This window comes from Paramormyrops kingsleyae, chromosome 7 (assembly GCF_048594095.1).
Source record: "Paramormyrops kingsleyae isolate MSU_618 chromosome 7, PKINGS_0.4, whole genome shotgun sequence".
Classification (NCBI taxonomy): domain Eukaryota; kingdom Metazoa; phylum Chordata; class Actinopteri; order Osteoglossiformes; family Mormyridae; genus Paramormyrops; species Paramormyrops kingsleyae.
In genome coordinates this window covers 22469298-22482000 of record NC_132803.1, presented here as the reverse complement: position 1 = coordinate 22482000, position 12703 = coordinate 22469298, and the positions used below count along the sequence as shown (strand labels likewise).

General features: G+C 46.1%; 1 protein-coding gene across 14 annotated transcripts in view; it reads right to left on the bottom strand.

Annotated features, from left to right (window-relative positions):
- The window catches only part of LOC111841820 (disabled homolog 2-interacting protein-like), a 213930-nt gene that overhangs the window by 24184 nt on the left and 177043 nt on the right, over nucleotides 1-12703 (bottom strand). For all 14 annotated transcript variants that reach the window (XM_072714505.1, XM_023807871.2, XM_072714506.1 and 11 more), the window contains one exon: nucleotides 11413-11967. In XM_072714505.1, the coding sequence (XP_072570606.1) occupies nucleotides 11413-11967 (555 nt within the window). The remainder of the gene's footprint in view (nucleotides 1-11412; nucleotides 11968-12703) is intronic.

The window sequence follows — 12703 nt, the reverse complement described above, 5'->3', positions numbered from 1 at the left end:
TTAGTCAGTATGAAAAGTTAGCATCAACAGAGCTAAACTGCTAAAACAATGCATATCATCCTCCGTAGCTGAAGGTGAGGAATTTTGTCACTCATTCAACACTTAGACATCAGAACTACTTCTCTGACGTCTCACTGCCTGCATTAAAAGATGCGGTTGTTATAAATATTCATGGTTTTACTACGGATTTGTGGAGTTCAGAGGTTAACTGGTTATCAGTACAAGTTATCGGAACAAAAATATATTGGTTATCGGTATCAGTAATATGAAACAAAAATATATTCGTTATTGTATTGGCCAAAATTTGCAAACTGAGGCACCACTAAGTACACATACAATTGACTGACAATATGGCATAACATATTTAAGAAACAGTGGTAAAATGGCCTAAATGACATAAAGAACAGATAAGACAGCATGGGTCGATTATCTGCTATATCTGGGAAGCCCTGCTCATAGACAATACAGTAGCAAAGCACATACAGTGGTACCTTGGTTTATGAGCATAATTCGTTCCGGAAACACGCTTGTAATCCAAAGCACTCGTATATCAAAGCGAATTTTCCCATTAGAAATAATGGAAACTCATATGATCCGTTCCACAACTCAAAAATATTCATATAAAAATTATTAATACAAAATATAAAGTAAATAAAACAAATTAACCTGCGCTTTACCTTTGAAAAGAATCGTGGATGGTGTGAGGGAGACGAGAGAGGAGAAGAGGTTTATTTTGTAGGACGACTTTCACTATAATTAACGGAATCACTGCTATCTGTTGGCTCACTGAAATCTTTTTCTGTTTGTGCGACTTTAACAAGGAACCCATCTATTTTCGATTTCACTAAAATGTGGACATTGCATTGTCGTTAAACAGATTCATCGCTCGCACTGTTACGCCCTTATTCAGGTGGTGCTTTTCTACTAAATTTTGACTATACGAGTGAGGCATGCCGACTGAGACCGAGCATGGGAGACGATTACCCACAATTCCGCAGTGTGAGAAAGTGAATAACCATTGGTTCAGTTGTGATGATGTGCGCTCGGCGTCAAAACGAGAACCGCACGCATGCGGTTCCTGTTTTGAAGCCAAGCGCACATAAAAACAAGAAAAACAAGGAGCGCATGTGTGCCATATGATTTTTGATGATACTTGGCGCTCGTAAACCAGGACTTGCTCGGTTTCCAAGTCAAAATTTATTAAAAATCTTTGCTCGTATTGCGGAACACTCATAAACCGCATTACTCGTAATCCGAGGTTCCACTGAATGTATGTTTGTCTTTTAGGCCTTATTATCAGTCCCTTAATAACCAGATATAATGATGCTCTTTTGCAATAATAGCAATACATCCAAAAAAAGAAATGGAATGATAACAAGTCCTTTCCACTAAGTTCTTGTCCTTGCACCCTGGTTCTGGTTCTTAGAGCTCAGCCCATGAGAGCGAATGAATTTTTGGAACAAACATGCACTTCCGAAAGGCCACCAATACTTGACATTTCCTGCTGTGAGAGCATGACGGCGACCCAGAGGCTTAAAGGCTGGATATATTTGTAGCTGACATTTTAGCACTTACATGTGAAATGAGTCATTTGGTAATTCTTTGCAAAAAAATTTTAAACAGCAAAATTCACTACTCAAAGGAGCTTATGAAAGTCCCCTGATGCAGAGACACACAGTGACTCTCACACACATGCACACATTGGCAGGATGAGGGACTCAGAGAATCCAGAAATAACCAAAGAGCAACCGAGTTGCTCACTAATGATGATGCCTTAGATATATATATATAGCTTTTTAACTTTACCCAAAAATAGCTGAAGTAAAATACTTTATAAAAACAGATGGTCGCAGAGGGATTAAACACTGACCGCATACATGTCGTCATCAAGAAGCCCCTTTTGGTGTTTCACATTATACAGAAGGAATTCATCCAGACTTTCCTTGAGAAGTAGAGGCCCTGCAGCTGAATCTTGGAGGCCCTGACTTAAGGAGGCCATGTGGACTCCCCCTGCTGACAGGGTACCCGGCAGATTAGAGTTCGGCTCGGAGGCCCTGACTTTAGGAGGCCATGTGGACTCCCCCGGTTGACAGGGTACCCGGGAGATCAGAGCTCGGCTCGGAGGCCCTGACTTTAGGAGGCCATGTGGACTCCCCCTGCTGACAGGGTACCCGGCAGATCAGAGCTCGGCTCGGAGGCCCTGACTTTAGGAGGCCATGTGGACTCCCCCTGCTGACAGGGTACCCGGGAGATCAGAGCTCGGCTCGGAGGCCCTGACTTTAGGAGGCCATGTGGACTCCCCCTGCTGACAGGGTACCCGGCAGATCAGAGCTCGGCTCGGAGGCCCTGACTTTAGGAGGCCATGTGGACTCCCCCGGTTGACAGAGAACCCGGCAGATCAGAGCTTGGTTCAAAGCACCTCATGCATAATCTCACTGGATGGATCCTTCCGGACTATCTGGGCATGACAGATGCTCTGTTTGCATCACTGGGGTTCATATCAAAGTCAGTGCATGTTTCCTAAACATCCCCTTGTTTGTCAGTGTGTGGGTTGAGGCCAATGTTGTTAAACGTCACATTTATTCTAAACAACGTACAACTGAGAAAGCAGGGTCATGACTGATTGGGGTTAAGAGTCTCGCTCAGGGGCCTAACGATGACATCACACTGCCCACCACGAGATTTTAATCAATGACCTTCTGCTTACAGGCATATCGCCCAAACTGGCTGAGCCGCACTCCCTCTTTAAGAGCCATGTGCTGCCCATACACCTTATAGGCAGGAAAGTGCCCCAATCGCACACCCCCCCCCCCCCAGAATTCTGAAATAGTGACCTAGTTTGGAACATTGCTACTCAAAATAAAATACAGGTCCACAGAAGAGACAGAACACCACTTCCACTTATTTGACGATTTACAAAGAAGGTTAAAAAAAGAGATGCTGCATCTCGCCGTATCCACAACAGAGACCTATGAAGCGTGGGACTAAATGTGACTGCAAAATATGAAAATGGGTAAATGTGCTGAGATTCCTGACTTGGTCCTGGTAGTTCCTGACTAAGAGGGAAGCTCCATCCAAGGCTTGGCATGAATGTAATCTGAATAACTCACAAGCACCTTCACCTCTCTCCAACTAACTTTCATCTTTCAAACAGCTTTCAAACAACAACAATATTACTGTGGGTGACTGCATGTATATTTAATGCAGAAACAATCAAAATGGAAAACTAGACCAATACTTCAGGAATCACAAACATCCTAGACAGCTGCAAGCCCAAAAGCAGTGAAGAGCAGGCTGCAAACTACAGATGCTGCACTACAACCGACCCGCTTAACGGGACACTGCTGCAGTGAGCCTGACTCAGCTTACGGGCATCAGCGAAAAGCTGATACTGGGGAGGGGGGCAAAGAATTATGGGTAAACTGACCAAACATGGCAGTGTGGCGTAAGGAAGGACCCCACACTTCTAGGCCATATTGGTCACTTTTGACATCAGAAATAAATGCAAATTTAAAAAAGAAATACATTTATTATGAGGATTCTATATAAATGGGAGAAAAGGATGCTGTAGGTTAGTTACTTGTCCAGAAAATACATAGTCTGCCAGTGTAGGAACAACCTCCATTTCTGTGGGATGCATGACTTTGAACAGAAGTGCAGCTCATTCACTGCTTGCGCTATCTGTGTGAATGGCAGCACACACTGCATGGAAGGCTAATGACAAAAATGACCACTGCCAGCTGCCACAGGATGCAGGGAAACCTGTCAGGGGGCCCCACACAACCAGCTCAACTCCTGCTGGTGATTACTAATAAGTATACAGCAGGCACAGAAATAACATTCATCCATCCATCCATCCATTGCTTATCCTGGACATGGGCACTGGCCCCTTCGTGCAAACTGACTTGTCCATTAATTTAAGGGGCAATATCTTCATCTCTCCATCTCTCCTGTTAGCTATGGGCGCTTAACTCTCTCTGCTTAACACTTAACTCTCTCTGCTTAACACTTAATTCCCTCTACTAAACACTTACCTCTCTCTGCTTAACACTTAATTTCCTCTACTAAACACTTAACTCTCTCTTCTTAACACTTAACTGTCTCTGCTAAGCACTTAACTCTCTCTGCTTAACACTTAACTCTCTGCTTAACTTAATTCCGTCTACTAAACACTTAACTCTCTCTCTGCTTAACACTTAACTGTCTCTGCTAAACACTTAATTCTCTTCAACACCTAACTTTCTCTGCCTAACTCTTAATTCTCTCTGCCTGGGGGGCAGGGGGGTAAGAGGGCCTGGGGGGTTCAGGCGCCTGGGGGTAAGGGGGCCCGGGGATCGGGGGGGGGGAAGGGGGCCTGGGGGTTAGGGGGATCGGGGGGGGGGAAGGGGGCCTGGGGGTAAGGGGGCCCTTGAGCCTGGGGGTTAGGGGGCGTGGGGGGTATGGGGCTAGGGGTATGAGGGCTGGGAGGTAAGGGGGCCCCGGGGTATGGTGGCTTAGAGGTAATGGGGACCGGGGCCCTGCTGCTTCTGGCCTGCTCTCGTGGTCAGATGGCGAGGCCTCGTGTGTCTGCTCAGGCCTGACCTTAGCTGCTCTGCCTGCATGTGGTCTGTAATTAGCGGAGCCTCCCAGCCACGTTCCTAGGGATAATGTCAGACCAATTACCGAGCTCTCCTCTCCCCTTCACCCATGCTTCTCTGCCTATTCCCTGGGAGGTGATGCTGATTATTGCGGCAGCTCCTGTATAATGGGGGAGGGGGGATCACACCAGGGAAGATCCAGCGCAAAGAGAGGATCGTTATCCTCAAAGAAGACATCAGCCTAAATCTGTCAAGAGAAGCTCTTGTGAATGTGGAACATCACTGCAACCTCTCAGGACAGCGATCCAGCTTCCTTCATGGCACCAAGCTCATCGACCAATTAACTCAATCACACAAACAAGGGCCCTCAAGGCTTTAATATTAGACCACATTCGTACTCCCATGACTGTGAGCGTCATGTGGGTCTTCGCGGTGGTGCTATCCATCCGGAAGAGGCATGGACGCTGCTATGCGAGTCGCAGTGTCGAGGATTCCCGTCGAGAGACAGCCATTCTGCGGGGTGCCTTCTGTCAGTCGCCCGCGGCCCCGAGAATAATCACAGGGCGACCTGAGCCTCCCAGACACCGCACTCCGTACACCCATCCCCATAGCAGAGACGATCTATATTCAATTATGCCTGGAGGGGCCATATTGCTTTCCTGCCAGCCCGCCCCCACCCCCCGGCAACCGCACAAGCTCAACCCCAACCCGTACGCTAATAGATGCAACCAAAATTTAGTATTCAGCTCCTGTGGCATCATATCAGGGGAGCCCGATCTCAGCATAATCACCATTGGGGGGGGGGGGGGGTGTATGCTGCTTGACTTTGCCAGTGTTGGAAAGAATTAAAGAAAAAGGATAAGCATCGACCATCAAGCACCGTGAATCGGATGAGGAAGGGCAGGAAAAAAAATTGCAAATTCTCCAAAGCAGACTAGCTCTTTAGAGCCAGACTAGAAGCTGAGATTCATACAGGCTCGTTCATCTAATTGGATTAAAGGGGAAAAATGAAATAAGGCAGCGAGCCCTCCTGGAGGCAGAAGATAAAGGAGTTTCCATGTGAGAGCGGGGATGGTGGGGTTGGTTTTGTGTGTCCGATGAATCCTCTGGAGCACGAGGAGAGATGGATAGAATGGAAATGCCATAAGGCAGTAAGAGGTTTAGCACTCCACGCGGCTAAACAGCGTTTAGGAAGAATGACGTGCAGGGCCGGTTCTATCTGCCGACCACCACGGGACACCCCTGGAGGAAGGGGGTTATGGTACGGTCCTCATCCAGGCATCACAGCTGGCACAGGAGCAACAACCGGCTCCAGCTTTAAGGTTTGTAGTGAACTCAGGCCAGGATATATACAGTAAAATTCCGGGGATACAAACAGAGCTCCGGGCAGTGGCCACATCCCCTCCCTGACACATCGGCGAGGGAGGCACAGCCCAAAGGCCTGCGGATGTGCAAAACCATGTCATTTGGCATGGCTTCAGCAGCTCAGCTGCAAAGGAGCTCGAAACAGCGGCGAGACCAGCATGCAAAGCCAGTGACGAAACCTCTCTGAGTCTTCAAGTGGCCAGACAAATTCAAGCAAAACATTTTCTTGCTATTCGCAAACATGTTTCACTGTCTCAGAAATAAAAATGAAGCTGCTGTTCCCCCAAATTAAATTAACCTCCTGTTCATGAGTTCCCCTTATTTCTTTTCACATCTCTTTCTTTGATATTGGGTTAGTAGGTAACAGAAAAATGAGTAATGGACAAACATAGTCATACTTGATGCAGTGATCATATGATACTTCATTTAGGCGCTGTTCATGGTTATGGCGTGTATATATAAATACACAAAAAAACACCAGTTTTCCAGCCAGAAAAGTGCTTTGAGGTGGACATAACTGGAGAGGCCCCAGTACACAAGATGCATCATTTTAATCCATTACTGGCAATTTCCAACATCAAATCTGTGTTGATGCCCAATTTACAACAAATACAACTGTGAACTTTCCTCATCTACTTACCATGTTCAGATATTCAGATGGTCTCCAAAAAATCTCCAAAGAAAACTATAATTCATATTTCATAAAATTATATTTACAAGATTAACATCCTTGTACTGACAATGATAAGAAATTTGGCTGAAAAACAACGTGCATTTTAAAAAGCCTTTTGCTTCGATTGCTGGGCTCATTGCTGTGCCCCTCCTCCCTCCAACGGTGCTTTGATCCGGCTGGGAGGGGGGGGGGGGGTTGGACTCCCCTGGCTAATAGCCACGTGCCTCTCGCCAAGAGGCAAGTAAGCGAGCATGACAGGCGCGCCGCTTTCTGCCGATCAGCAGCGTGCTCTCTGAGCACCGGCGTATCTCGGAAGCGCAGCACTTTCACGCCGTGTCATCATCCGGCATCTTGCATCAAGGGCACCCGCTACACGCTGATGCCCACCTCTGTGTTTCAGGGAGATGAAGAAGTGATGAAGCAATGATGAAAGTTCAGCTTCCAGGGCTGGCGTGTGCTTTATGGGTATGGGGGGCAAACACCATGCGCCAAAGACATAACCCCCCCCACTGCCTCATGCTTCAGGTTGAGGCTAAAAGACGAGACCAAACCCATCAAAGTTAAGTAACAGAGAAGCAACTTCCTGATCAAGCCTGGCATAAGAAGGCACATGAGATCGCCACCTAGTGAGGCCTAGTAGGAGGCGCGCCTGGTCTCCAGGACCTCTGATTTGTTTAGTTCACCGTTTAATCCCATACACTAGTGGTTCCCACCCCTTTGACTGGTTTATTTCATACAAAAATTTCATGGACCAGTAAAGTGGTCGGCAGGTTATGCGGGAATGAGGTGGGGTAGCGGCAGATCGATTGGAGATATTTTTCAGATGCAAACAGAGCACATGAACGTCAGGGGTCATAAACAAACAAATAAAAAAATATACCGTTTATTTTTGGAAATGAACTAAGCCGGTATATAGTGGGCACTGAGCAGGAGTGGGAACTCACACTCTACTCTATGCTGCCATCAAACATGTTACTTAAGAGTGAGAGGCTGGGCCTCAAATGCCAGCTGAGTCGAGTCACCGGAGAGGACTAAACAGCCAGTGGCCCGTGACATTTTACCGAAAACGGCTCCGGCAATCGGCACTGATCCCGCGTGCTTGAAGCTCATTACCCCAAGTACTACTTCACCCCCATGAAAACATTCATGCCCAAAAGGATCAGAGAAATAATCCATCCATCTTTCAAGCACTTACCGAGTACAGGGTCACCAAGAGCCTCAAGCCCATCATAAGAAGCACAGAGCACAAAGCAGGGGACACCCAGGACAGGACTGCAGCCCATCGCAGGGCGCACACACACACACACACACACACACACACAGGATTGAAACCCTCCAACCCTGAAGGTATGCGGTGACAGCACTGCCCACTGAGCCGCTGTGCTGCCAGACCAGACAAATAATAGGAGGGCTAAATGTACAAGGCACTGCTTCAGTGATCCTGGGGTTGGCAGCCAGATTCTCCATTCCAAAACCCCAGTGGCAGTATAATTAGTTTAAAAAGTTGGGAAATGAGGGTTACAGGAATGGGTGTGGGCTTTATGCCACACTACTGCTGTATACCAGGGAGAGTAAGTGCCTGATACTGCAGGCAAGTAAATCAGGTTCACGCTCAGTGAGGTATCCAGGTCTGGTCGCTGTCTTACTGCATGGCAGTAGCCAATAAAAAGGGTTTTCAGCTAATGAGCAGTGGCTGGGTCAGACTGCAATCTCTGTCAGCCATTTATTTTTGATGATAAAAATCCCATTGTCATTACGTGCAATGTGAAAAAAAACGTGTAAGTATGAAAGTATACAGTGAAAAATGAAGTGTGCTGGCCTGGGGTATCAGCTCTTCAAAGAATCGAGTGATAATGAAGTCACCCAGAGAGAGGGGGCTTCTGTCAGAATGGCTGTGAAGCGGCAACTGTTACACGCCTACGCAGTTCAATTGCAATAACGGAGTGAAATAAACCCAACTGGGCGAGAGACGGCTTCAAATACATGGCCGTGTGAAACATCCATGATTACTTAAATCGACAGTCGTGTACAGATAATCTATTATATTGGCACGGACCCCTCCCCCACTCTATTTAACTCATTTTATTCAATTTTTAACTTTATTTAACTTGCCTACATCTAGCCTCCTATATAGGAATGAATATAGGAATGAGAAATAGGTCTGATAACACATACATCATAACAGGGAAAGCTTGATTAAATGATCAGCAATAATACAAATTAACTTAGACATGCGTCTGTATGCTTTATATGCTAAATAAACCGTGACAAAATATAACTCAGTCCCAGATGGCAAATAACCTCAGCCTGAACCTAAAGTGGCACATGACACGTTCACGGTTGTAGAGGAGTGCCCCCCCAAGCATGCTCGTTTGCTATGACGGCTCTTCATCGCCATCAACACTAGGTCATGTGATCCAAGATCAGCAAGAAGACAGAAGACGGAGGACGTGGCTTTCAGCAGCAGTCAGTCTGCGTTGCAGGCATGGATCAACTGCTAGAAATAGGTGCAGGATAACTCTTAAAGCCGAACAGCACTACAGCCCACACCAACAGGGAGAAAAGCAACGGAATGGCCGAATTCATTTATGTGATGTGCAACACAGGGGGAGTTATTTGTCTTTGGGATTTTGTTTGATTTTCATTTAGAGGAATGAAATAAAAGAAATGCCCAGACTCATGGAAGATGAAGGACCTCATTCGATTAGGGCACGTAATTGGACAACAAAAATGCAGCTACTAATTAGAAATATATAAATAGTCCTTGCTCTACAGACATCTCTAGCCTGTATGTTCTTTGAACCTGCATTCTTCTGAATCGTGATTTGGTTCAACATTTTTTAAACTCCCCTAAGCTGAAACAAGCACCAAATGAATTTCCTATTGGCCCTTACTCCTAGCACCTACATTTGAACAAGACAAGAAGACCTTGTGGCTGACGAATCTTTCGTGATTGCCTGTAATGAAGGCCAGTCCCGCAGCAAGCTCCCGGCTTTGTTTTTAAAGTGGGAAGTGATTTTAGCACCAACAGCGGCTGCCACAACTCTACATCATCCTCATCTCCATAGCAAAGAGTACCGTGGCAACCTCCTGACCAAGAGCATACACCTGAAAACTATATGGATGCATTCTACATGCATGCCATTAAACTCTATAACTCAACTGCCTATGACAGACCTGTGATGACTATCTAGCATTAAACATAACATAAGGGCACCAATACACCTGTCTGTATCATGCCAAACATCTGCAAATGACATGAAAATGGCACGTGGAGGGGGGAGAAGAGGGCGGAGTGTAAGACCTTGAGCAACACAACACATCGAAAGGATGAGAAAGAGTCACAAAGGCATGGTGCCATTTGTTATGAGGCTTATTCAAAAACACTGCAATTAAGGGAGCCTGATTACGGGCAGGCGGCTAATGTGCCCATCTCACTCCCCCTCTGGGGCGGCACCGCGGGCATCCATCAAATGCTCATCTGCCACGATCCATTTATCGATCTCCGCTAAGTCGTGTTCCGGGCTTATCAGGGATCATTTTACCCATCAGGATGCCGTGATCAGGAACTTCTTACAGTGAGAAATGTAGCTTATATATCTCTAGGTTTACTGGGTTTTTTTTTTCAGATAGGGGAAGGACATTCAAGGTGCTCAAAGAAATGGATATGTAACAGATTCAATGCAAGCTACCAGTGCACCTCCAGTGCAGTTTGACAAGTCAAAAGCAAATCGATCAGGTCTTGAGTTTCTAAGGCAGTAAAAGTGGCCAACCCAAGTTCAAGGACCCTGAAACAGTCAACGTTGCCACTTTGAGTCATGAGCCAACTATGAGAGGCAGTTCTAGACTGCTGTAGCTCCTTGGCTGGGCAAAGCAGGAGAAAAATGAAAAACAACAGATAAGATAAAACAAATAAAAGCAATATCCATTCTGAAGCAGAAGAAATTGAAATCACTCCTGAAAGCGTTCGATTCACCAGAAGCTCAGGCTGCTGCAGCCTGCACAGAATTTCCACTCGACAGCCTGAATAATTAACTAGCCTCCAGTGTCAAAGATAATAAAGATTCTGTGAAAATCCTGTGAAATAGGTGTCCTTGAGGGGGGGAAAATGCAGTGGGAGAAAGGATTGGGTTTAAATATGCCACTACTACAAGCGAAAGTCTAGAATTCCTTCCTAGTCACAGTTGTTCTACAGTTCATGGAATTAGCAGGATATGCACGACTAGCTTAACCTGCAGAAGTTGCCAGTGGTAAATGAGGAGCATTCCCCCTCATCTGCTGGAGTTTACTCAGTGTTTACAGTGCCGGTGACGGTAAACAGCCAGTGCTGTTCCTGTTTTCCTTACCAGTCTTTGCTCTCATTGGCAGCGCGACAGAAACAGGAAAGGTTTATTTACTATTGTTCTTGATGGCGCAGCGGACAGACGATTATGTGAAGCTTTCCAGAAGCTTCCCTGTTATGCTAATCACTGGAAAGATGACTGAAATAGGCCAAGGAAGTCCTGCAGCTTCTGCTCCCTTCACATACATGTATATTATATACATGAAAACCCAGAAGTTACTCATGAACAGATCTCTACTGTAAGTCTGACTTCTCAAGACAGACAACTGAGGCTTGGTTACGCACATGATTAAGCAGACATCAGAAAAGTCTAGTTCTTTAGTGTCTGGCAGGATTAACAAAAACTAGACAACAAATAAAACTGAAGTACAAGTACTTCTGCGAATAAAGGGCAGAGGCAGCAGGTCCCCCTGAGAAGCTGGATGGGGAAGCTGCCGGCACTCCGCAGGCCTTACCTTGGCCTTGCCGGTGCTCTGTAGGATGTGCACGAGGGCGCATGCCATCTCCTCCTTGCTCTTGACGCTGAGCACGGGCTCTAGCACGGAGCAGAGCAGCATGTAGCTGTTGGTGACGTACTCGGCGAACTCCTTGTACAGCTCCATGGGCAGAATGCTCATGCTCTGGTAGCGAGCCTTGATGCGGATCATAGGGCCGGGAGCCTTGCCCTTGTTGGGGTTCGGGGTGCTTACAGCGTACCACTTCTCGACAAACTGCCGGCCTGTCACCGCCAGGATAGGGATGTTTACCAGCCCTATATAGTTGTTCTTGTCCTTCTTCTTCTTCTTGTCTGTCTCCTTGTAGAGGTGCACCGTAATGTTTTTAATGGCCGGCAGGTTGTTGAACTCAAAGTGCTCCCCCCAGAAGACGTTGTCAGTTTTGAGCTTGCATGTAGTCCGTGCGTACAGTGCATCATCCAGGCAAAGCTCGCAAAAGTACTTCTTCTTGGTCGGAAGGTCCTTGGCCTCGATGACCCACAGTTTTAGCATGTTTTCAATACGCCAACTATTGTCCTGTGAAAAGGGAAAGAGGGAGTCCTTTTCTGGACCAACTCAAAACAGAAACAAAGCAACATCAGATTTTCCAAGCTAAACCTTATCTATCCAGCCATCCATTCATCTTCCAACTGCCCATCCAATACAGGGTGGCAGTAAACCTGGAACCTATGCCAAGAACCACAGGGCAGGATGCCAGTCCAGGGCTCGCAAAGTATCGGTAATTTAGAAACAATTTACCTAACTGCAAGTCTTTGGATTGTAGGAGAAGAGGTTAACTTCTCTGAGATATACTTTGTAGACAAAAAACACAAAGGACATCCAAAGAAACCTTTGTCACGTCAAATGCACCAAAATTAATTCATAAAAACAAATACTGCTCATTTTAAACGTATCAAAAATGAATTCATAATGACAAACGGATCCGCTTCCTAACTTGCAGGACAGTGAAATGCGATAAAGTACGAGAATTTAATATCATTGAAAAGTGCTGCTTTAAAGTCACATATATATATATATATAAATGACTGAACAGGGCACTGAGGGGTAGATTTATCGCTGAGCCAGGGGAACATGATGCAGATGACAAAGCAGAGTACTTTTCTAATTAGCCAGCAATTTGTAAACTATGAATGTGGCACTGTCAAATTAGCATTCTGAAGTAAAAGAAAAAGGCAGCATGATACATTTTTTGCATAATTGTCTGCATGCGCGCTTTTAGAGCGGGTTTGGCCTGCTTACTGGGCTTTAACAG